Below are 26962 nucleotides of genomic sequence, written 5' to 3' on the forward strand. Positions count from 1 at the left end.
CGCGTCTTGTTGCCTGACTTTTGATACAGGAATTAATTTGAAATTGCATAGGGTAAAATTGGAATTGCATGGGGGACGTTCAAGTCAGTTTAAATCGTAATTCTGACGACATTGCTGCGTATTATAGAGGATGCGCTCAAAACGGTGGTACTGGGTTGAACCAAAAGTTCGTTCAGTTTTGTACTGACAAATGAAAGCGATTCATTTTTGGCATTACCGACCAAACTATAACCTATAAATTGTACAACATTGTGTTCTCTGATATGTTTTATTCAATTTCAGAAAATAATTGTAAACATTGGGATAATCTAATTTATGTGTGATTAATTTGTAAATGGAAGACCAAAAAGTGTATTTCCGGAACATAATGCTTCATTACTTTCGAAAGGGCAAACATGCCACTCAGGCACAAAAAACGATTTGTGGTGGATATGGAAACAATGCTGTGACTGATCGTACAAGTCAAAATGGTTTGAAACATTGCAAACAGGAGATTTTGGTGTAGAAAATATATCGTGGTCATATAGAGATTTGCACTGTTGAAAGTGATTAAATTGTCGCATTAGATACAAGTACTCAACACAGTACCACCAGAGAAATAGCTGAGACATTAAAAATATTGGTTGATAGATTACTGGCTAAACGCAAAAGTAAATGTTTGATATCCAGGCCTGCGTTTTTCTTCAAAATCTGAAAGGAGGTGATTCGTCATGCCAAAAAAGAATTAAAAGTAGAAAATAAACATTTTTCGTATGGTTTCGAGAAAATCGATTTTAAGAACCTTTTAAATATGCCTACAATTAAATAGGATTTAGTTAACGCGTTTGTTCATTTATTACTCTTCCTACTTATTACAATCACAAATGCCTACAGATTAAATACATTTTCAATACCGATTTTTTCTAAACTTAAGCCTCGACGAAAAAACATTATTTTACATTTTTTTTTGTTTTCTTCTACACTTGTGATTTCGAAAGAATACATTCTTAAACGTAAGTTTTTCAATAAACCACAGTTAATTCGTGACAAATAGTTGAAAATTGAACCGTTTAACGCGTCAACTGCTACAGTGAAAAAGGCCGTACGTAGTCAGACACACTTTATTTCGTTTTTTTAAGTCATAAATCGTGGAGAATATATGCGTGTAGATAATAGGGGCTGTTGGTTTTGTTTTAAATTATACTACGATATCAATTTTACGGAAAATGTTGCAACGACATTTAAATAATCATACCCTCTTTGCAATGTACGTGTCACCCATATTTGGGTGACGTGACAGTTAAAATATTAATAGCGTTACTAGTTCCATCGTTAAATAAAATTCAATTTATGTTTATTTTGACAATGCTTTATCAATTGTTGTGTGGTAAGTTAATTGTTTGTTTATAGCTTATATCAGAATCATTAAATTTCTAAACGGAAAGTGTAGAGATACAATAGATTTGTATTGAGCAGTAATTAGTGAATACTCCATGAATACTTTAAAACTCTCGAAATATAAAAATTTGGGAACCAAATTTTGTCGAAGACGAAAAAGAACGTAAACATAATGATGAAAATTTATGGATTACAATTAAAATTAGGTTCTAAACATTATACGATTGTGTATACAGTAAAACAAAATTTTCAGTGAACTTCAAGATCATTTCTTTGTAATTATATCATTATTATTGAAAGTAAGTTTCATGTTGTTTTTCTAACATAAACGTCTACAACATAATCATAATTTTCAAATGTAAAACCACATGTTTTTTCAATGAAAATACAATATTTTGCATTGACAATTTATATGATTTAACATCAATTTCGAAATTAATGAAAAACCGTATATATCGTTTACAATTGATTCTTGAAGTTTCACTTTAATGTGTAAATTCATTTTATCAAAATTTTGTAAAGCTACACAGGAATCCTATATTACTAATAATATAACGAACAATTAGCTTCCACACAGTCACACAGTCATGGATTAATACCAATTAGCGATGAGGAATCCGCTCGATACAACGAATGCAAACCGAAGAAGGTCCACCCTAAACTCTGAAACACGGATGATAACATCTTCAGTTTACGTGGTCTGGATAATACAGTGAAATTTTGTGAGTTAGGAGTTTAATATCCAAGTGGGAGAACCATTGAGTTTATCCTAATCACCAACACCGATGAGTGGTTCACCTGAACTGATCAGACAGGTTGCATAACGATCGTTGAAAATCGGATTAAACGCTGTCAGATATAGACAGGAATTTACATCCGGCGGTTATCTCGTCGAATTGCGCCGTACTTTCCTCTAATGGCCTTCCGCGAGATACGCGAATCAATCAGTCGTTGGTCGATTCGCGATGCACCGCTTCGGAAATGATGGGTACAGCACTTCGTTGTCCTTTAATAGCGACGCCTGCGCTCGTGTTTGCCTTCGCTCCTGATGAATTAACCATGCTGCCACTCTCCACCTCATTTCTAATCGAGATTCAAACTTTTGTGCGGTGTATTTGCTCGAATTGCCAAGTAATTGATTTTCTTGTAATTACTTTCGTAATTGATTAATTATTGTAACCGGGATCATCATAACAATAATTAATCAGTTAATCGTCACTGATTATATATACAGGGTGTCTCGGCTGAATGGAATCATCTGAGTATCGGCCTTATTTATTATTGTATGCAAAAAGTCATCGGTATTTTTTTAAATGGAATTCTATACTTTTTTTCGATATACTAAAATTTCCTGAAGATTCAGGCTTTGTTACGTTTGGATACGAATGTGAAAATCGATGTGCCGCGTGAATCTTTAGGAAATATCCTTCTGATGCAAATATCTCGAGATTAAATTATCAAAATGGTGTGGTTGTTAAGGCCGTTGAAATTGTTCTTTTCATGCTTTATAAGGAATCGGACAAATGTCTAGGATTTCATTTCGATTACCTTGAAATCTCGTACAAAAAATAACCTTGAGAAATATTCATTCCACCATGACATGAACCTCTTCAAATAATTCAATTTTGTTTTGAGGAGTTTTTTTATACAATAGTAAATAAGGCAGATATTTGGATGACCCCTTTTAGCTGAGACACCCTGTATATACATAATATTGTAAATGAGTAAGTATATAGAACCGAGCGTCGTTATTACTGCAATGCTGACAAGGAAAGTTACTCAGATATGAAATTAATTCTGAGAATATAATATGTAGTAAAAAATTATAATACCCATTGGACGTCTTAAAAACTGAAATAAGTATCACTTGCCCGGAAAATTCAGTATCGACCAGAACAATGGTGTCGAAGTTCGTCATAAGCAGCTCTGAAAATGAATATAAATAAACTTCTTTTTATTATTTTTTTTATTGTTTAGCTTTTTTGGATATATGAATATAATGAAAATAACTGAAAGAAAACCAACAAAATTTTGCAGGTAGTCGCGATTATATTGTAGTCATGATCATTAGTTATTAATTATTATTATTATATTTTGCTCAGTTAGCTGAGACACTCCATACATAATTATAGAAAATATACGTAAAATTTTCCTGCAGTGTTTGATTTAATAATGTCTTAATTGTTATCTTTAATATGAAGCTTGTATAATGTTAATACAATAAGAGTGAGTTAATGAAAAAATAGTACAGAATACTTAAATTAAGTTTAAAGGCTGTAAAAGAATGATACATTAATGAATTTAATGATGTAAAATCTACTGTTAATACAATTGGTAATATTATTAAAGTATTTCAACATATACGTATATAAAAGTGTGAGAATAGTTCAATATACAAGTACGAACCCAGTTGCTTATAGTATTAGTGGAATTACAATAAATGGATTAAGTATGATATTGTTTCAGAACTAACAAACCTGAATTTAAAAAAATAGGATGACCCTTATTTTCCTTACTACAAATTTTTAATAAATTTATTATAACGTTACAATAAGTTTATAGGTACTGTAACGCTACGTAAATTAATTTTAATGGTTCTTGACCCTGAATTTCGCCGTGTAATATTTTTCACATATTAAAAACACTGATCGAAGAAACACGTATAGAACTTCTAATTTTTGGTGACTTTCTGACCTTTAGTTTTCAAGTATTATAACAGGTCGTCGAAATTACGGAAGAGTGAATGAAACGAAAAGACGCAAAGCGTCTCCAGCGATCTATCGTTAGAAGATGAAAATTGGATTCGTAGCGTGCTCTGGAATTTAATTTAAATAACTTCATTTATCGTACATCGGTTCCACGTTAATGTATATTAAGAGAGTTGCTGTAATTGTATTTTCCGTGACATTAAAAAGCTATTAATACTGTCGCGTAGCATACTTTAAGTGCTAAGACATCCATTTTCTTCTAATCGAATTCCCATGTTTCGTAAAATGTATTAACTAAAACTAATGAAAATTGTTCAAAACAAGTCATAAATCACTTTAACGGAACAATCACTATTATTGCAATGAAAGGTAAAGAATCTCTTCGATTGTTTTATCACCGTGCCAGAGATTAGTTAGTTATTTCAATGAACGCCATGTTGATTCATGTATTTAAAAAAATATTAAGTTGTCTTGCATAACATGAAATCAATTTCTTTCAATATTCCAAGAAATAATTCTCATTATATGTGTTTATTGTACATCCTGCTATGTAATGAACAAAATATAAATAAAAACAGAGGACAATACAAATTTAAACTTAATAAGTCTGTAATGGTTCAGATTAAGGAAAGGAATTTAAATTGTCATTACAGTTTACCTCGTTGTAGCGGTTAGCGTGGTAATTTTCATTCCGGTACATTTGTATGGAAATTCGAAGGAAATCTTTATCTTCAATTCGAATTCGCACATACAACTCGAAGTTTAATGACGTGGATAATGCATTCATGCGATTCACGGAGCGTTTCGATAGAAAAATCCGTGCAGAGAAATGGATATTGGGTGCTAGGTAATTCATGAATTTTCTTATAAATATTTAAGGCAAATAACAAGGTTCACCGCATTTGTGTTATATTAGATTTTACGAAACTTATGCATGACGAGTCGGAAAAATATATTGGGTAAAATTTTAATTTTATAAAAAAATGTTTTCAATTGTAATTGTACTGTATGCCTCTTTCGTTGAAAAAAAAGATATCATTTATTCCAACATAATTACTTTAAAAATAATATTGAGGATGTGTAAAGACGGCTAATACACGTTACAAATTATTGTGTAATGTAATGCATGTACAAGGTGATTTTTAATACTGTTTACATATTATCACAAATTCTACAAGTTTGTTATACAATTTCAAACTCACAAAACGGTTGAGAAAATATCTAGAATAAATTCATTTGTATTTTTTTTAATATCGATAATTACCGCTTAAACCATTACCCTACAATATATTTGCAATTTGGTATTTGTAGGTAAATACCGATGGTTACGATTACTTATTTTTTTGTCTCATTCTCACTGCAGTGAAAAACTGTAGGCAAATTTTTTGCAATATTTTAGATATTCGTATATCTTGTTGCAATTTCTATAGAATAAAGTATACAATAAGCTGTAGAATACTTTGGATTCTGTTAACTCCACTTTCGTCCATTATACTTTACGCAGAATCCCAAAATCAGGTGGATGTTTTAAAATAATTCATCAGAATGTGTTTTCAGTTTTGAAATACAGTAATCCAGAAATAAACTACTATAATAATTGATGAACTGACTAATATAGTAATTCACAACAAGTTTGATACAATAATTGTCAATGACACTAACAATAAGTTACAATCCACCTTTATATTTTCAAATGTCGACTCTGCATGTTTACAATTTGTATATGTCTCGTATTTTAATTTTCTAAACATTTTCTTAACATTATCAATCAAACCATCTTAAATACAACACTATAAAAACATTCACTGAAATTTCATAAATACAGTAATTCACAAAAAATGTCTCGCTTATTCAAAATCACAAGTGAGCAACTATCACAGCCTTATTATGTTAACGACTCAGAAATCAATAATTCTATTTAAAAGTTAAATATCAGAGTAACGTTACCTGGTAAAGTGTTAATAAAATTCGTATTGATCATAAAATGCAATCAAATTCTGAATCTAATAGGGCAGACAATTTTGTTTGTTTAATGGAGGAAATAAATAAGCATTTATTTGGTTTCATCTCCGCAAAATTTAATATCAGAAATACGAATTTGCATAAACATCCAGAAGATAATTATCACAGGAGATGCAAAATTAATTAATTTCAATTCTATTTGTAATTTTACAGATTTGTGGTTCGCGGTTCGTGCCGAGGGAGGGTTAAAAGGGTGACGTGTGTGTCGGTCATAGTGGAGGAATCAAGGGACCATGATGCCCCCCATAATAGGGGAAACACTTCGCGTATGGTTCCTCTCCGCATTGGTGGTTCACGGTGCTGTCGCTGGCAATCCGGATGCCAAACGTCTTTACGACGATCTTCTATCTAATTACAATAAACTAGTGCGGCCTGTAGTGAATACCTCGGACGTACTGCGCGTGTGTATCAAATTGAAGCTATCGCAGCTCATCGATGTGGTGAGTAACATTATTTAGTTTACTTAGTCATTTCCTGCGTCAGTCGAATTAAGCATTAAGGGGTTAAGCTACACTTCAGGTCCTAAAATCATATCTAATTTCGACTGTTTATTGCGGGTAAATAAATTGCTTTATGAAAAATCTGTTTAGAGGATTGTATTATTCATATATATTGAAGAGTACAAAAATATGTTTGTTTGTTTTTTATGTGCAAAATGACAGCGCTTTGACTTAATTGCGATACCATCTTTTTTTGCAAATGCAACCGATGCACAACTTTTCAGCCACACGGTTTATCCTAAAGTGAAACAAAAACAATCTTCATTATGTACATGTAGAAGACTATGAAACTACCTAGGGATTTTTCAAAACATTGATTTTATTCAGAATTGTGGCTATCTTTAGAAAAACTAGGCATTTAACCACAGGTCGGGTCTGAGAAACCTAATGAATTCTCTTAGAATATTTTATTTTTATTCAATAGTTACTTAAAGGGATGCTTGCTTACTTCGATGTTTTCTCACATGAGAATATAAGACAACCAGTTGTGTAATAAGTAATAAGATTTGTGTAACGAGCAGTAACTAATAAATTTTGCACCTGACCAGTTGTGGATTAATCAAATTCATAATTTACAAATAGATACAATTTCCAATCGCTTTGTTAGACTTGTGAAGAGTAAATTTATTTACTTTTACTAGTTGTTAACTCATAATGTTAGACAATTAAACTAATTTCGTTCAACCGTTACGGTTGTTGATTAAGCAAATAGTTATTATTTATACGTTAAGGGTATAAATGCATATTAGAGGAATATTCAATGAAATGTCGCTAAATTTGAGTTATTTTAATGCAAAATTGAAACTTTACAAAAGAGATAATCTTTCATGCATTAACTTGATTTCTACGGATAGATGTAGTTAGATAAGATTTTCAATGTTCTTATTACTATATAAGTATATAAAGAATGTAATAAAGCAACTTATAGTTTTATTTCTGTCTGATAGTTATAACTTAAATATATCATTCCATTTTGTGTGGAAAATTGTTCAACGTTTTAAAGAATTCTCTTTTACAAAGAGTTAATAATGTACTCCTTTCAGGCACTTTTTTAATTATTCGGTAGATTTTATTCCCATTTTTTGGGGTTAGTTTTGTCTGTTAATTCAGCGTTCACCATGAAGAAAACTGATTGGGTGCTAAAGCGCCTCCAGACCGGACGAAATCTCGCGTAATCCGCGTTTCATCACACATGGGATTACTGTCCTGATCGAATGGTAGAAAAAGGTCGGACAGTGAATAATTACAGACGCTCGTAAAACCGTGTAAAATCGAATTTCACGACGATTGTACCTTAACGTTAAAAACCCTATTATGTACGTACAAGTACTGTTGAGAAATTTAGACCCACTTAAAATGTACACGGCGTTTCGAAGAAAAATGCTCCCATTCAGGAAGGTGATAGTGATTGTAACATGAAGTAATATGATAATGTTTCTAAAAAAATTATAAAATGCATTAATATTATACATCAATATATTTATTTTCTTAACGTAATTTTGGTTTACTTGCGACTACTACAGTATTAACAATAAGTATCTACTTTGTGTACATAACACGTATGTAACATATTACGGAATTTCACAAATCTGCATAGAAATTAATAAAAAATGACTCGCTTATGCAACATCACAAGCGAATGCTTTTCTAAGCATTATTATGTTTACGATTTACAAATCAATAAATCTACCTATAAATTAAATATCTGATTGTGAGTAACGTCGCCTGAAGAAACGTACAGTAGTACATTACAAACATTTTGCTTATCGGTTGATAAAAATGACGTTTATATGTTAATGTTGTTCTTGTTGTCTACGGTTCAAAGAATATATTCAAGTGATACAGCAATCGAGTCAAATGCTTCGTTGTGTCGTTTCCAATTCTTCTTAATTAATAGCATTCTAGATTTCACAATTCCTTCGAACACTCATCGATGATTTACTGTACTTACAAGAGATGTTACCCAGATGCTACCTTAGTTTTAAAAAGATAATGGTTAGAAGTTAAAGGACTCCACCTTTTAAATGGTATCAAAGTCCGTTATAAGCGGTTCCGAAAACGAAATAAACTTCTTTTTATAAATTTTTTTTCTTCCGAGTAAAAAAATTTCTTCCCTTATTAGTCACTGTCTGGTCAGAACTGATCTGACATCTGCCTACATTGTGTACAGTTACTTCATCGCGCACTGTCTGAAGGTTACTTTCATCGCCTAAATTATTTGCTGGACCCGTAACAATTCAATACACTTTCTTCCATATTATTTTACAGTTTTCTAAAGGGTGTTCCAGGGTGGAAAGATTTTCAAAAAGTAGCAGACACTATAACAACGATTGGGAATTTTGAAACGTGTCTTTCCTAACATTACGAATAATTTGACGCATAATAATCTAATAGAAAAGAGTCATGTTCATCTCTAATGTTTAAAGATGGCTGACAGAATTTTTATTCTGTAAAGTAGGTAATTTTAGGGGTCGCTGAGGAATCTAGTCTGTCGGGTTTCGCCCGGAGAATATATCAATCTACATACGTATGCGGCTATTTACGATGCCAGCGTAGATAGCGGGGCTGGTTTCCATTGTCAGGATGGTCTATCACAAGCACTGCTCTTTATGTGCAACCCTCGCAATATATGGGCCAGGTATTCGCAACAGGAACGCAGTGGGGTTGAAGTTCTCGAGGACTGCCGATTGAATTCCATCGGAGTTCATTATGGCGTATTACGGAGTCCCTGTGACGAGGTGATCCATTGATCGTGGATCGTGCTGGGAAGTTTGGTTAGGGAGAAAGGATTAGGAGAATTTGAACGTTTTATGAATGATAACTGGTTCATAATTTTTTAATCGAAAAAGCAAGTGATAAATCATTTCATTTGTCAATTGAGAAACGATTTGATAACCTTTATTAATTTGTGAATTACTGGGACTGTAAATATTTAATTGTTACTACTATATAAACACAAATTCTATTTCTAATAATGAAATTTCATCTTTTTTGATATAATATTATAATTAACGTTAATTTGTAACACATTAACTGCAAGACTTATTATCATCATTAAAATCGATTTAATGTTATATGAATGTTGTTAAAGTATAATTTATATTATTTAGATCTGTTTTATAACTTATTAATTAAATGGTAATAGTATGTGAATTTAATATCGAATTCGAAAATACTGAATGTTCTTCATAATTAATACCTACTAACAGGTATTTAAGTGTCACACTGGAATAGTAAACAGTCATAATTATAAATATGTAACTAAGATTAAAGCTAGTAATGCTAATATTCAAAGAAATATTGTTGGTAATAATTAAACTGCAGCTTTTATACATTTGTAGTCTATATGGCTCTGCAAATGCAATACAAAACAAAATTTTCATCAGATGGAATCAATTCTCTATTTTATTCTTAACCCAATATATAACGTACTTTAAAGAAGAAAGGAATTCCTACCTTTGCTTTTTTCTAATCACTTTTTACATGACAATTTTTTTATTCGATGATCAAGAGCATCATCATTTTACGGTAAAGTGCTGTTTAAATTTTAGTTCCGCAACTTTTGAAACAGACCGTGTAAACGTAAGTAATTCATTCTCTTTCGAAATATAAATAATTTCACCATTCAGATTTTTTTTTTCATCCAAATATTGTTAGTAAGGACAACATTATTCGAGCCACTAATGTCTGCAACCACGACCGCATTGCGTTTATATTCGCCGCAGTGTGGCAAAATTTCCGATGACGGAGAGTGGTGAAACAGTGTCGTGGCAAACATTTGTTTGTTTCACTTGCGACCCCCGTGGAAACTCCACCAATGCACACACGTTAAAAATGCTCGAGCGAGGAAAGCCCTTAGGGGGTTAGAGAAGTAGGCAAAAGGAGAGAGACGGAGAGAGAGGGTGAGTGTAAGAGAGTGAGAGAGATGCAGGTGTATTGCCCAGGGAAATGTAAACAAAGAACGTTTTCCGAACGTGTCAGCTGAATGAGCAATGGTTATGGCGAAAGTTTTGGAACGGTAAAGGTCCACGAGTATCACGAATGCAACCGTGCATTCCCAGATTGTCGACTATTTGTCAGGAGAAGTTTCTGTAAGCTTGTAGGTATCGTATTCTCGCAGGAAGACCGACACCTGTGAAAATACGTCTATATCGACGAGAAACGGTCCTCTATCGATAATGGTGGAAAACTCCAGCGGAAATTTATATTTCTATCTGCTTGAAAATTCAGACCCTTTGTGGAGCTGGCCGAGAAATTCGTGGAGCAAGCTAACCGAAAAAGTGTCTCCGAGCAAATCTAAATGAATGTGAAAGGATATAAAATTAATCATCGTTCTATCCAGATAGAATCAAGGAGTAAGTCAGTCCTAATGTGCGGCGTTGATGGCAAATGCAGACAGTTACAGAGTTCACCGAGACCACGCCTAGTTCAAGATGAATCTCACTCACAATCAGACCTATCGCAGTTCTGACACAGTTCTGATTAGATATTAATTTAAACTTACTTGCAACAGATGTCATTTACATGTACCTATCTAATTGACAGAAACGGTTGTCTTTTGGTGACAAGCGGCAATTCGTAAAAAGTATAGTTATGTGCGAACCCAGAAAAATATTTGTTTTCTCTGTTATGACAACATGACATAGAGGAAGCTTTGTTTAGACGTCAAATATCCGATATGTAACATGAAATTTATCTACATTTAACTCTCGTGCACTGTTTTGAGTCAATTTGACTCGAAGCCAATGTTTGATTAATAATTATTTCTGTTTATTATAGAAATTCGTAAATTAATTTGACATCAAAACCATACATATATTATAATCTAGCGATTGAAAAATATATCGTTTTAATCTGATTTTATTTCAAGAAACAATAATACAATAGTTTATTGAACAGTGCACGTGGGTTAATCGAATCTAAACTGAAGTAAACGATTGCGAACTCATTGTCAGATTTGGTATCGATGATGGTTAAACCCACATTTGATTCTATTTAACTGAAAAACTGTAAGATAACATTTTATTTTGTTTAAAAGGTTTTTATTATATTCTACATATGTAAAAACTAGAATGTGTTAAATTTCTCTCGCCGTGAGAATAGAAATATTGAAAGAGAGTAACTTGATACGATTACCATGTTTTATTACTTCTTTGAGCCTAAAATTACTTAATAATACTATTTTTGATTTGTTAATTTCGAACACCCTTGTGGCTTATTTAACAAAGCTTCGTAATTCTAACAGTACGAAAAATACTTAACGTGGTCAATTACAAACTGTGAATATTGACGTTACAATATAACAATGAATAAAAACATTTGAAAATAATATAAATGTCAACCCTTTCGAGCAATAGTGAAAGTAGTTAAAAGTTCAAGATTGGAATTTTTGACTGCGTGAAGTAATGAATGCTGGTAAATCATCATCATAATGATAATGAATATTATCGAAAACATGAAACCGACTTAAACTTACAGATCGCTTTAATATTTCAAAACTTTATTCAACCCTTTCGGTGCTGCTATGGACGTGTATCTACGTTTCATGAATAGTAAGATTGCTATGAACAGTAGAATATTCCGCGCACACGGGACCCATTCGTCAAAAGTATTGCCGCACCGAAAGCGTTAATCCATGAAATCGATTTTAAATAAATTGAAAAACATGGGAATATGTTTTGTCGTTGTTTATATATTTTTGTAACAACACGCCTGAGTAACGGACATTTGTGTAGCTTGGTCATGCAATTCATGAACACCATGTGTATATAGTATAACTAGATTATTGTCAATAATTCGTCAACGTTAAAATATTTCACGCACACCTATCATAATAAAAGTCAACAATCAACATTATTAATGGAGTCGAGATTTTCGCATATTTTGACGAAGGCGTAAGCGACGCACCCGGCAGTATTTAATCGTGCTTCGAGCATGATTTAATTTGATTTGCTGGACGAAGCGTACGATCCACTGGGGCTACCATAGATAGTTACGGCACAGGTGCTGGCATATTTGGTTCATTTACCATGCGGTTAATGATGTCCGTGTGGGGGTGGGGGCGCTAGTTCCAGCTCCCAATGGTTTTACCTTTTAATGATTTGCGTTTAGGTTAATTGAAAATTGTCAGCGTCGAGACGCCTCGTTAAGAACTCTAACAACGTTAAGTTAACCCTATTAGGCAAGGCGTTTCGTGCTATATATAGTGTATACATAATACAAATATATATACATAAACATACATAATACAAATTTAGTCAAAGTTCATGAGATATGATAATTTTTTATTTCAATGATTCTACTTTCAAATGGAATTAGAATAGTTGTTCCTTTCGAGTCGTTTATTGTCCAAGATTGTTATTATTATTGCCACTTTTGCTGCAATTTATTCACTATATTTTAATTTAGGCACATTCTTTAGTGAGCCATTTGAGTTTGCAATAAGAATTATTGGTCTATAGAAATTTCTATGACTCGGAAGTAAAGTAATACGAACCATAGGTTTACATAAACTATTCTTATTTTTTCTCTAAATCTATTCACGTCTTTAAAGAAATGATCATATGTTATGGATGCTTCCAGTATTTATTTCAGCTTTATTCGCATTTACATTACAATAGCCAGATGTGAACTCGAAGATACATGTGGATTGTTAAAAAATTGAAATGATAAGTCTTCAGTGTAAATTCATATTCAGGTTCAAAGTTAGTCAGTACATTTCGAAAATTCAAATATTATATTCAAACATTTTCATGTTAATTCTGTTTTGCTAAGATGGTTTCTCTTAAATGACACGGAAGCATATGACAAGTAATTAAAGTACCTTTTGATTCGATTGAAATTGTCAAGGAAGCTCGAGGAACTCCAATAAGTAATAATTCATTCGCCGGAATCCGCTGTTTCCGGTATTAAATCGGCGACGGTTAATGTATTTGGTTTTCATTCGTGCGAAAGTGAGGTCGTCAGCGGAAACTACGCAAACGTAAACATAACTATGTTGACCTTATGTATTATCCAAAAGAGGTATAAATAACTTTATTTAATTTTTTTTGGCCACATAAGCAAGCTGAATGTTTGAAAATATTAGGTCGTAACACCAATATTGCACTTGATCAATTTATTTTTATTTTCACGACCTTAATGATTTAATAAACCTGTTTGTACATATACTACCGCTCATAAGTTTAATCGCATTCGTTCAGATGCAGTAAAACGAAAACTAACTATAGGAGAAAGTGAATTGTGTTGTATATCATATTACTTGAAATTGGGGGGTAATGTGATAATTATCGATGCACATATTATTCGAAAATAACTTCAACAGTAAAGATATTTGAATCTGCTAAGAAATGATATGATCGTGATGAACACTAATAAAGGAAGATATGTGTTTCCCTTCTAACCTAGTACATTCCAACGTGGTATGATACATACATACTAACTTGCATGGGAAACAATTAAGAAGACTTTAACCATATTTTAAATTAAGTATTGAAATAATAATCGAGTTGGTTATAATATTATTGCGTGCGTATAGAGTTCGGTTACAAATTTGCTTCACTACTGAAAACTATAGTTAAAAGGCAACAGTCAGATTTGTAAACTACAGCTGGAAAATGTGTCCTAAACGATGTGAAGGTATCAAATCGGGCAACAGCGCGACAACGTCAAATATCCGAATATGGTATGCGTGACTAAGTAAACCTTTGCGTTGTGCGATCTAACTTATAAGCGATAGTGTACTTTTTCCGTAAATTTTACATAATTTTCTCTAATAAGTAATAATTACAATTTTTTTTAATTAACGGTAATCGTTTTTCATTATAAGCGTTTTCTATTTTCCAAAGAGTTATTTAATGCATCTTTTAAGCAATTTTCTGTATTGAGATCGTCAAAACGAATTTAATATTGAAGTTAACTAGTCTGGGTGAATAACTTTTATATTATTCACGAATGATTGTGTTGTGCAAATGTTATTATCATTCTTAAGAAGACACTTGCTTACGACATTCTGTCGAAAATGTTCAAGAATTTTGACAATATCTTGTATCAATTATGTTATACCACATGACTAGGTCTGAGTTTGGTTTATTGACATTTTTCTGAAGAGTAACACCCCTCTTTCATCTTCCACACCAGTAGAACGATTATCTTCGTTTACTACAATATTAAATGGGATCAAGCAAAAATCTCTCATGGATAAACCTTTTGAAGAGCGGGTTCTGCTTAAAACAAAGTGCTGTAAAGATTTTTTAAAATAAAATCATTTTGTTGCATATTATTTTGAGTATTATTTCTTTTGTCAAATTGGAAATCCAAAAATAACAAAATAATTAAGTATTAGAAATTATTATTATTTCAGATGAATCGGCAATATTTACATTTTGAAATAACAGTATTGAAAATAAAGTTCCGAAATAAATTATTTCAAATAGTTATTTGATATTTTCATTTCAAGTAAAATTTGCCTAGATCTGGTTAGTAGCAAAATACGATGTCGGAAAAATTGCGATTAATACGATCCAAAATAGGGATCGATGGATTCTAAACTGTTATATAACATGTCCTTTTTTTTGTTCATTTGCATTATTATGCTTGGGATATATGAAGTTTCACGCGATAAAAGTTGTCGTTCTATCACCCGAAAATTCCGTTATCCTAACACTTTTGTCTCCCTATTATTTCCTATAATCGAGGTTCTACTGCATTCTGTTCTTATCGCGATTATTGAGAGTATTGTATTAGTATTGTGGAATGTTTTTTTGTACTGTATATCGTTTGTTCGTGATATGTCTTTGAAGTACAAGTGGAACATTTTCCAAAATGGCATTCGAGAATTTATCGACACCAAACTATTCGCAACAGCTTCACCTTAATGTGTCGCCTAAAAGTGTACAAACTGTCGATAATATGGTGAATCCGAACGCTTTTAGTGCGAGACTGTCGCCGAGTAATATCGACAGTTGCCTTTATTAATAGTTTATTAACTTTAACTAAAATAGAGTAGTCGCTCCATCAGTATTTCAGTTCCAGACTGGATCTATATATTTGCCCTGTTTTGCGACCGAATAATGCCCGCCATTGTGTACAAGTTATTTATTAGAGGACAATATTTCACATTATCGAAGGGCCATGTAAATATCACGGTTCGGCGATTCGCCATTAAAATTTCAATCGTCGCCCAGTTTATGTTGTAAAGTGAAATATTTAAGGCAGTCATATTTTATCTCTTTATTTTCGCCAATAAATCACGGAATTTTTCGTAGATGTTTTGTTTAGTGAAACAAAAAGAACTTTGTCAAGGATTTTACTATGTTAATCATAGTCACAATCATAATAATATATTAATATTGATCTAATATGAGTACAAAGTATTGTGTCGTTAATTTATTATTGGGTCAGTCTAAAAGTTTTGAAAGGTTATGGAAGGACTGACAGTTTACCACAAAGTGGGATTAACAAAACACTTTCTTCAAGCACGTCACAAATGGTTTTTCCAGTGTTTGTAACATTTATTCCTCTCATTTACTAATTTCTTTTCAGGAGCTCGGTTTCAATTTTATTTTGAACAATAAAACACACCGAATCGCGTCAATTTTTGTTCTAAACAACAGTTCACCGATTTAAATTGACATCGACGCACAATATGTTAACATAATTGTTTATTCTTTCAATAAAAACTGCCAGAAAGTCCATCAAAACGTGTGCACTGACCTAGCAATATTTTATAACAGAATTATTAAGTATTATTTGTGACGTCACTTCGGTTCGCAGACTTATTATTATTTAAATATAAAATCAGTAGAATGACATTTTTATAAACAGGTCTTATATAGAAAGCGCAGAAAAATAATGAGAATTGCCATTGAAGCTGACTAATTAAATGTTACAATGCAGTTGCCCGTCGTGCCACAGCAATTCAAATGAAAGCATAGGAAAGATGGTAAAGAAAGACGAAAAAAACCGTTCGATTATACCGGCTACGTGCACAAGGGGATAACCAGGAAACGAAAGAGGAAAAATAATCTGGGAGAACAATGCCTGTACGTGGAACAAACGAGCAGCCAGCACGCAAACAGAAAAGTCGTCTGACAAACACAGTCAAGCGACCACTTAACCTCCTCCGCTTTGCTTCTACATTCCGCGGAGTCATTAAAATATCATTAAATATTAATAAACTGCACGTGGTTCTTGTATTCATGAGCCACTAATATTTAAAGAAATAATACTTTTTGGAAACAGGTTATTGAGATTTTAATATCCGCATATACTATTCTATAAGTTATGCATCGTGTAACGGTGTACACAATTATCGAAACATTTGTGATGATCTGTTGGAATAAATTTTACTCAAAAGATTGTATTCTCATGGATAGTCCAGAAATTTTGTGGATTGTGAAAATTTCGAATTTGTTTAGAATCCTTCACAACATTGTATTACATAAGAAGGTAAATCCCTTCTTTGGTATACAAACATATAATGTATAGTACCGCTGAAAAGTAATTGGATAGTTGGTAAATCTTTACTAACAGATACGTAACTGTACAATAGAGACTGACAGTGTTTTTTTATTACTCTCTTATGGAATAAAGAAACTGCCAATTTAAATTATTAATCGGGAAATATACTAATAATGTATTAATATTGAATATGTGACTCAGCGACGATTCCGATGCTTTTATGATAGATTTTTCAATGATTTAACTACAGACGGTAGTTTTTGTATCAATTTTGTGATCAGAGCTTACAAATTTCATATCCAGATTATAAAGATGTTTTGTAATAATAAAACAGTTTCACTAATTGTAAGATTCACAATTATGAACTTTAGCACTGTTATTACCATTAAGGCTACGCATGTTTATGGACGTGTAATACATTGAAATATACAAAATATATACGAAGAATATGTTTAAATATCTGGAAAATATTAATCATTTTGTTGTTTCATTTATTATAATTGAAATTGCAGTATATCACAAATGTTTTCTTCTATATTATCGACTGTAAATTAATGCCTCCTGTCCGATAAAATTAATTTACACGCAGAAAAGAAGCGTTCTACTTCACGTAATATTATAAAGGCATATTTTTGAATATGCACTAATGATGTACCGGAACATTTTGTGGTCTTTCAACATGTGCACCCTTCAAAATTTTACTAATTTTTGACATTCTATTAAAATTAACGCTTCGTTGTAATACATATGTACGAAATATGTAAAAAATGTACACCCCATATGCAAGGAATATGCAGTCCGCATGGCTTATGCAAAATATGCAAAATGGAAAATACATTTTTGAAACGCTCTAATGACAAAATAAATTCCTGTTCAGGCCCTATTTTCTATAGAAATATGCATTTCCATAAACAGCCGTAGACTAATTATTATTATATATCACCTGAAACTATTCTGTTATCGTACTTGTAATAACAAATATGTAATATAATAATCGCAGTATATTTTATGTGTCATTTAAATAGTTCTGTCAACAATATGCAAGTATCCAGATACTTTTGAGTAGTAGTGTATATTAAAATTTATAACGGTATACTAGATTTTATTTAATATTTTATTTTACGGATCAAGGCATTGAATTAAACACAAAATCGTATTACCTTGAATATCATGAATGGAACGTAATAATTCTAATTGGACAGTATACGAGCTGATGAAATCATAATTTTAATCAGTGCTTTCCAACCCTTATTCTCGAGTAAAGTGGGCTTTCCTTAGTCTATCCCCGTCTTAGATGACCAACTTTCTGTCAACTCTGATGATGAGTCACAAAGGGTCTAAAAGATAAGTTTTATCTGTTCAACCCCATCAAATACCAACTTACTCGTCACCATATTCTCTCAATTCATATTCGCAAAGAACCGGTTTTATTTACCTATCTTCAAAGAACTGAGATCATTGATCCATCAAATATACATGGAAATTATTAAATACTCTTCAGATGTACAAAAATCATCCACAAGTTCGTAAATTAGTGTGACAGCTACATAATCGTGATCAAAGTTCATTTTCTCAGGATGTATAATTCAAATTTAATGTACAAAATATTGGGCCTTTTGTATTCTATTAATTTTCATGCAAATCGAATTAACATAATATTTATATCTATAGAACTTTAATTCATTCTTCCTTGTTGGAGAAACTATTTTTGTTTTTACATGCCGTTTCTAATTACAAATAATCATACTTTCGTGTTCAATTGCAGAATCTGAATAACGTTTACGCACTAACTGGATTACGAGATTTTTTGCATTTATGCAGTAGAAAATACTCTCACCTAACACTCGGTACAGTAAAATGTTTAATGAACTTTAATTGGGTTTTTACTTCGGTTAGAACTTCGCATTTTATGTGAAGCTTGTTCGAATCTATAGGGTTGCGCAAGAGGTTCATGCGGTTTTTGAAGATAGTTCTATTCAGGCGATCTGAAATGCAAATAACTGTATTTCAAATTTTGAAACCATATGGTTATTTGATAGCTGACGTTTAACTGTATATTCTATCCAAAAAGTTTGAAGATCTGGTTTGTTTTACAGCTTTGGCATAATTTTAAAGATAGACATCGAAAAGGAGCACTTCGGCATATTTTGCTGGTTTATTTAATAAAAGGAAAAAACGCGGCAGAAATTTGCAAAAAGTTATTCAAAGTATATGATTAGAATGTCATCAAAGAATGCGTGTGCTAGAAGAGTGGTTTGGGAAATTTTGTTCTGGAGATTTTTCGCTCCAAAGTGTTCAACATTCTACTTGGCCATAGAAGGATTATAATAACTAACAACAACACCTCGGCTGCACTCTTGTATTCAGTGTTTCAAATTATGTCTCATTTTCCGCCTCCAAAATGTTTATTGTTAATTTTCAATAACGAAGGCCTATGTGACGAAACCCCACTAGGGTTTGTTTGTGCATAGTCTATACTTTAAGTGAGAAGAGTTTGAACCACATCTGTGATATACATTTGAAGTCCTCTCCTTGTAAGTGTTTAATCGACAAGAAAATTCGTTACACAACGCGGGAAATAGCACAAATTGTCCAAGTATTGAAATCAAATGTGGGAAACTGTTTGCATCAGCTTGCCTATGTCAGTCTGCTTAAACCCTAGCCCTATAACATCGTGTCAGACTTGTGTTGACGATTTCAAAATCGATTCAACACAGAAGAATATTATTCGGTTTTCTTTAAGTCGAAGTAAAGTGCCACGATACTGGCATTTATGTTTAACTTTTATAGTAAAAATACAGTTGCGTTAAGCGTAGAATTCCTTTCGTTTTTGAAGAATTATCGACAACAATGTAATCCTGGAGTTTGCAGACGTGAAGAAAATCGTAGGGCAAGGAGTTAAAGACCGCATGAACTTTTTAGCCAACCCAATATAGTTTTCGTTAATTCAACAAAAATTGGTATGTCCATAAATATTCATTGAATGGTAGTAAAAATTCCTTAAAACTTTTGAAATTTCGAATTGTTTGGGTAGTTTCAGTAAGGTCACCCTGTATGTTTAAGGCAGGATGCTAGAGCTGAAGACTCATCGCGGCTAAATTGCCTCTGAAATGTCCCATACGACGCGAGAGATAACCTCCTATCGTGGCGTGGCAGTCTGTGCCATCTAGCCGAGGGGAGAATGTAGAAAGGATGTTGTATTGGCAATGTGATGGAAAAATAAGGGATGTTCGTTTCCTGATAAAGGGAGTTGACACCAAATTGTCCATGGTAGAACTGAGTCTAGTTGTGGAAAAAGTGAATATGGTCAGAAGTGGACTTTAAACGGACCATTAAGTGTTTGGTTTCAGTTGGTCACAAAACTGTTCCTCAATGCATACTATTGTCTAAAGTTTATAAATTGGGAAAGTAAATGTTTGTTTAAAATTTATTTCCATCCACTCTGATGTTACACAGTTTAATGATTTTTTACGCTACTATTGCTACAGAATTCATTGTTCAAAAATGTTTTGTTTTATTTATAACTCGAAATGCATTGAGAAACTGTTTTATTTTTCATTTTACTTGTTTTCCCTGCTATGTACATTTCGTCAGAAACAAATTAAAACAAGCTACTGAGAGTTAAACAATTAATCATTTATATTTACTTCTGGCTTGTAGTAAACATTGATTTAAATATTTTAAACACAATATTCACAATTTTATCTAAAACAAAAAAGGTCTGCGTTGCTAAATATTTTTAGAAATTATAAATTGAGATAAACTCCCGATACATTAATTGCGTCCTGAAAATTATAAGGAGAGTTGAAAGAAGGCTTGAAAGGCATTAAAGCCTTTGGAGCCCAGAAACGGTTGAAACTTTTAAAACTGAAAGCTCTTATCTTTAAATACCTGAAACGTCGATACCCTGCCATTTCTATAAACAGAAATTTTTCCGTGGCTTCTCCAATTTCTATACCATTTAGAGAATAATTTGTTACAACTATGGCATAGCAATAATAGCAATGAAAATTAATTTTTTCTTGACTGGATTATGGTGGAAAGCTCTTAAATAATTTTAAGCATCATCGATATCTTAATATCTGGCTTTCTGAACGGCCAAACAGTAATAACATTTTAATATCCTCTATATTCGTAATTTTATGTACATACATGTTAACATATTGGTAAACATTGGTAAATACAGTGGGCACTTTAGATGATGAATGGACTATTTATTCAGTGTGTTGCTCATTTCAATTAACGTATAATTAATGACGCATTCTGCCTGTACAATATCCTGCCAAATCAAAGTCTTCATAATTCCTCTCCATAGCCACCCCATATCTAACAATAAATTGTTCATTCAGTTTCGAATATTGTATGTTATTTATCTCTTTCTTTATGAACCATTGACTACTGGATTAATGAGAATTTTATGACGGAAATCGGTCGAAGACCAAATTATTCAGACCATTAGGAACTGTGTATTCCTAAGCTATGTGGCGGGTTGGTTTTATTTTCAAAAGAAAAATCTTGAAACATCACTGGTGAAAGTTTTATAAAGGTGCGGTATAAAGAAAGGACATTCTTGTGCTGCACACGCGGATGCATTGTTTGCCATCGCTTTGAAGTCTCGGGAGCTGTCCAATAAGTCAGACTTTATATGGTAGATGAATGGCCAACTCAAAAGTCGCAATGCGAGAACTTCACTGTTTGACAAAAGTCGATTATAATTCTCGAAATTTCTGACTGAATCACCCATTTGGTATAACTAAGTAATCCACTAATGTTCTTTAATTATGAGGCGATATATTTAAATAAAAAATGTATTCTCATAATTTTACTGCAAGTAAAAGTGGTATTAGGTGTACGAAAATCGTTGTGTTGGTAAATATAAATACAATGTTATAGCTCCTTGATTTTTACAAAAATGAATACTGACTACCCCAACAAATGATTCCTCACTGCTACACCGGATACTTTCCCAGAAATCACATGTTTTTGACCGAAAATTGTCAATAAAGGTTACTGTTTACCTGTTGAACTATCAAAACGTAAAAAAGTGCAAAAAACCAACGTGAATAAATGCTTCAATTAAAATTCCAACAGAATTTAATGTAAATATCGCTTCTCGCATTTTTCCGAGCGATCAAACAAACTGACTGATTCCGTTTATTTTTAAACCATGGATTAATTCCAAAAATGACTGTATTGCTTTTATATCCCATCAATCGTCGACTTTTATGAAAAATCGGAATAAAATAGAATTGTTTGCACATTACATTTATAAAATTTTTATTTTGTACACTTTTTTTTGCAATGTGTATACTATCTGTGATTTTTTTAATCTTTTATATTTGATTCAATACAATACCGACTCCTTAAATTTTTGTCATCAACTTTTGTAACAATATAGGTATATAGCCGAGTTTTGAATGTAATTTGTAGAAAGTTGAATTAGTTAGGTTAAATCAGATTTCATACAGTAGGTACGCATTTCAAGTTTACATAAATTTCTTTCAATGATTCTGCGTGATGTAAGAAAAAAATAGGCGGACCTGTTTTTATATAATATAGAATATTCCGTTATTCATTGGTCTTTTTAACGGACATATTTATATAATATACCTAATGATGAAAAAAAGCTATATGTACACATTACTGATAATAATGATATGTTAAATACAATGAAAAACAAAATAATAATACCAACTCTATATTGTGGTCATATCAACATGCAAAACCATAACAGAAAATTTAATTGCCTTATACAAATATAAAGGTATTCATAAAGATGATAGCATATGTGTTATGGTATGAAATAAAACATATATTTTATTACAAGAAACACCTCGTACGTAGTGTCTAAAATGAGTTTTTCTGTAATAAAAATTATCCTTAATAATCAGATCTATATAGTATTATGCATACTATCAACGATTCCGCCAGTCATTATTGGACAAAATTATCTTTTATACGTAAAAAATTGTGCTGCGTTTCGACAGTTATTGTAGCTTTATGGTATAAGGGTTGTCAATGTTTCACGTTATCCATCTTATGAAATGTTTACTTTTGACCCCATGAACACAAGATATACTTTTTTCTTAAGATCGATTTAATCGAATGTTTCAAGGGGATCTATGTTTAACAGGACGCCCTGCATAATATCGAAAAGGCACGACAAACAAATGAACAACGATTTAATGTCTTCTCGAGGCTTCATCGTTTCTTGAGAGCTACTATTAGAAACGTAAAGACAAGAAATGAATGTCCCGCGTAGCGAGAAATACACACAGAGGAGAGATAAGAGGAGTCGTTATTCGAGTACTCCTTTCGCAAAAGGTATCGATGAGCGAAAGGAGAAAAGAAGTGGGAGCGTGAAACCGGGTAGGGGGTTGCAACGAGGCTCGAGATAGAAACGGCCGTTGGGAATCCTGCCTAACCGAGAATCGATAGAAATTTCCAGCGCGCGCGTCGCGTCGTCTCGAAGCCTCACGATATCCATTTCTCCGAACAAACGGCTTGGTATCGTAATCTTTTTCAAGTGTTCGCCTCTTACTCCCTCGTTATTTTTCGATATCCGACTGCCCCCGGAAGTTTGACCCGATTCGGAGACGGGAAGGCAAATAGAAATAGATGCTCACACGAGGCACTTCCACGGCTATGACACTAACTCATAAATACTTCCCGTTCACTTCCCGTACAGGAGCATTCGAAACTGATTATTAGACTGCGCATTTTATACATTTATAGCCTATAGGGGTTTGTGAAATACAATAAAATATAAAAGTTTCGTCAGAACTAACGCTTTTCTATTTTATTCTGAATCCAATAAGATACTTACGAGAAGAAAGAAATTCCTATCTTTGCTTTTGACTTTATGAATTACGTTAGAAAACGTTATTTTGCATAAAAATTTTCAGTCTACTCATTACACTCTACAATTTCCGACATTCACGTTCTTGTTTTTTTCTTTAATTTCGGTTTTTTAATGGCCATTGTTGAGTATTAACATTTATATGTTATACTGTGTTACGGTACTTTAAACGTCGGATTCTTTGGTACCGTAAGTTGAGGTAACTTTGACTCAGTAAGGGATAACGATCACTTTCGATTTTGCAGCTCTTTTGTAGGTATTTTTACGTGAAGTATCTCTTCACATAAAAATTAACGTAATCTAATAATTTGCAGAGTTCCAAAATCGAAAATAATCATTTCTTGACTTTGGTATACAGTTATTCCGACTGAGATAAAGTTACACCAACTTACGTTACCTGATATTGTATAAGGACTTGACCCTTTCCAGACAGATTTTTTTCTTTTCATGAACTCAATAATTTGACAGCACGGGCTATAATGTATTGAAACATGATGACAGAAATTGTTGAAGCATAGTTTTGAAAATGAGATATATAGCCCCATATATAAATGAGATATATGTATAGCACTAGTTCTTTACAATATGATCACATATCGCAATATATCTCGATGTTGACAGGAAGAATTACAACTGAGAAATAAGTTTATTTGTTTATATGTTGGACAAAATGGTGAACAAAGTCGTATGGTTCATAGAATAAGGTAATTACTTTTAATATTACGAATAATAAAGTGTAAAACATTTAATACTGTTACTTAAACATAATATACTGTTCTAGTCCACTTTTCCACATTGTTTGCTGAACATTTAATATGTATATGTTTTTTTTTTATAAATTTTCTGTATAAAAAGAAATCATTGGATCTGAGAGCGTATATATTACAGAAATAAATCCAAAGTGTAAAATGAAGATTTGTCGTTCGAAGTTAAGTTTTCGTTAACATTGAAAATCTGTCTCATACGTACGTATTTGTGCTGACGTTTAATGCAAACGGTAACTAATGAGGGCACGTTAGCTAACTTCTATTTAATTGTATGCATGCCCAAATAATCCTCAAAATCGATTTTCCCTCAAAGTAAGTGGTTACTTCTACTTATGATAACGATTATAAGTATTGTCTGTGATATTTTGTTATTTACTTTTTTATTATCATCTGATATACATTGATAGAATATAATATAGGCAGGACTGTAAACACGTTGATGGTTTCCTACGAGTGGAAATAGTCAACAATAGTCAGACGCAGGACGGTCAGTCTTAGAAAGCACATGTGCTCAACGAATTTAGGTTTAACGTAACGAAGTAAACTTATGATATATTTTCCAAATATTTTGTTATATGACACATTTGCCAACCCGAGGATGTATTACGAAATAACAGTAATGCTTTCAAACACGTTCACACGATTAAAATTTATTCGTGCTTAATTCCTTTTTCGTGGGGAAAACTTTACAACTACAGTGACGAAAATCTCTGAAATTCACAGCGTTTACATTATCACGGGTGATCGGTCTTTAACAGGAGTGTGATTTTTTCAAAAATTCCAGCGGTAAAATTCAACCTTCATCACCGGCGATTAAATTCAAACTATGGCAGTAAAATTTGTATGTGCAATAAAAATTCTACTATCGAAGTCGAAATCAAATTGAAAATATCGCGATTCTTTAATTATGACGCCGACTGTACTATAAAACATCTACAATCGCAGAATCGAATGTATTTCATTAATTTAATATATAGAGTGTACCATTCAATATCGTCTATCAGTGTAATCTACCTTACCACGTAACAGATTTGTTTATAATGATGGTGTTATGGTGCACCATAACATTAAAAATTTGTTAAAAAAAATTCTGAATTCAAATTGCAACAACACAATTCAATTTTATTATTCACATTACTGAAAAAAAATTAAATTATGGAATATCCTGGAAAAGTTGGCACTTCATAGGCCCTCATTCTGCACTGAACCTATTGAAAAAGGAAAACAATGAATATGATAGAAATAGCGCCTGTAAAACGGCAAATTTTTAAAGAAATCTTTTGTTGAAAAAAAGAGCTGTTTTATTCTGTTGGTCAAAACAGGAATTTTTACAGACTTGCGCATAGGTTCAGTTCTTAATTAGATATGTTTTAAATCTGCCAAATTCTATTCAAAACGATTTAAATCTCCGTTTCTTTGCAACTACTGCAAAACCACAGAAAAGACGTATACACATCACACGACTGTAGTGCCGTTATATATGAATATATTATCCAAAAAAATTTTTTTTACTGTTCAGAGTATTAATAAACGTTGCCCAAACGTACTAGTCACAACTTGTCTTCATTCCCTTGTAATTACTTCTAAAAAATAAATTACATTTTTGACCAAATCTCATCGCCTTAACTGCACGATTTCGAAGATAGTAGGGCCGAAATCCAATGAAATTACTGAAAACTACGATTCAACCACCGACGTTTGCCAATCGGAAAGGAGAATCGACACATTCCTGATAGCTATTCTCAGAGACCTGTATTTATCTGTAGCCTGTACATTCCACCTGCAGGAAGCTTTCTCTCCCTCTCTCTCTCTCTTCACACCCCCCTCTCCCCCTCTCTCTCTCTCTCTCTCTCTCTCTCTCTCTCTCTCTCTCTCTCCATCGAAGTACACGCTGATAAGCATTCAGCTGGTGGTAGTTGCTCAGCCTTTCTTGCATTGTTCCAGCCATTCCCATTACATTGCATTGTCTTTCGACCACGCCGGTAATCAGCAACGCTTTGTTGCCAGGCTTCATTTTCTCGAACGACACAGTCACCCACTTTAAAACCGGCCCCGAGGAAGTTTTTAATTGCGGGCAAGTGAACCGGTAACCTTCGGAGCCCCTAATGCTAGCCGGCTATGATATAAACCATTTCTAAGTGTCGCCCAGCAATCAACAGCCGTGATATTCTGTCGTCGGCGTGAAAAGCTACTCGTGTGCAACCCTCAAAACACACGGTGCTTTTGATTCACAACGGTTCGACGCTTACGTTGAAGGGGATGATTGTA

At 32.7% G+C, this 26962-nt stretch overlaps 1 protein-coding gene across 5 annotated transcripts in view; it reads left to right on the forward strand.

Moving 5' to 3' along the window:
- Positions 1 to 6343: 6343 nt before the first annotated feature.
- Positions 6344 to 26962, forward strand: part of LOC107191215 (acetylcholine receptor subunit alpha-like) — a 224932-nt gene continuing 204313 nt past the window's right edge. For all 5 annotated transcript variants that reach the window (XM_015580198.1, XM_015580199.1, XM_015580202.1 and 2 more), the window contains exon 1: positions 6344 to 6547. In XM_015580198.1, coding sequence (XP_015435684.1) covers positions 6344 to 6547 — 204 coding nt within the window. The remainder of the gene's footprint in view (positions 6548 to 26962) is intronic.

Source organism: Dufourea novaeangliae, unplaced genomic scaffold, assembly GCF_001272555.1.
Source record: "Dufourea novaeangliae isolate 0120121106 unplaced genomic scaffold, ASM127255v1 scaffold235, whole genome shotgun sequence".
Taxonomy (NCBI): Eukaryota; Metazoa; Arthropoda; class Insecta; order Hymenoptera; family Halictidae; genus Dufourea; species Dufourea novaeangliae.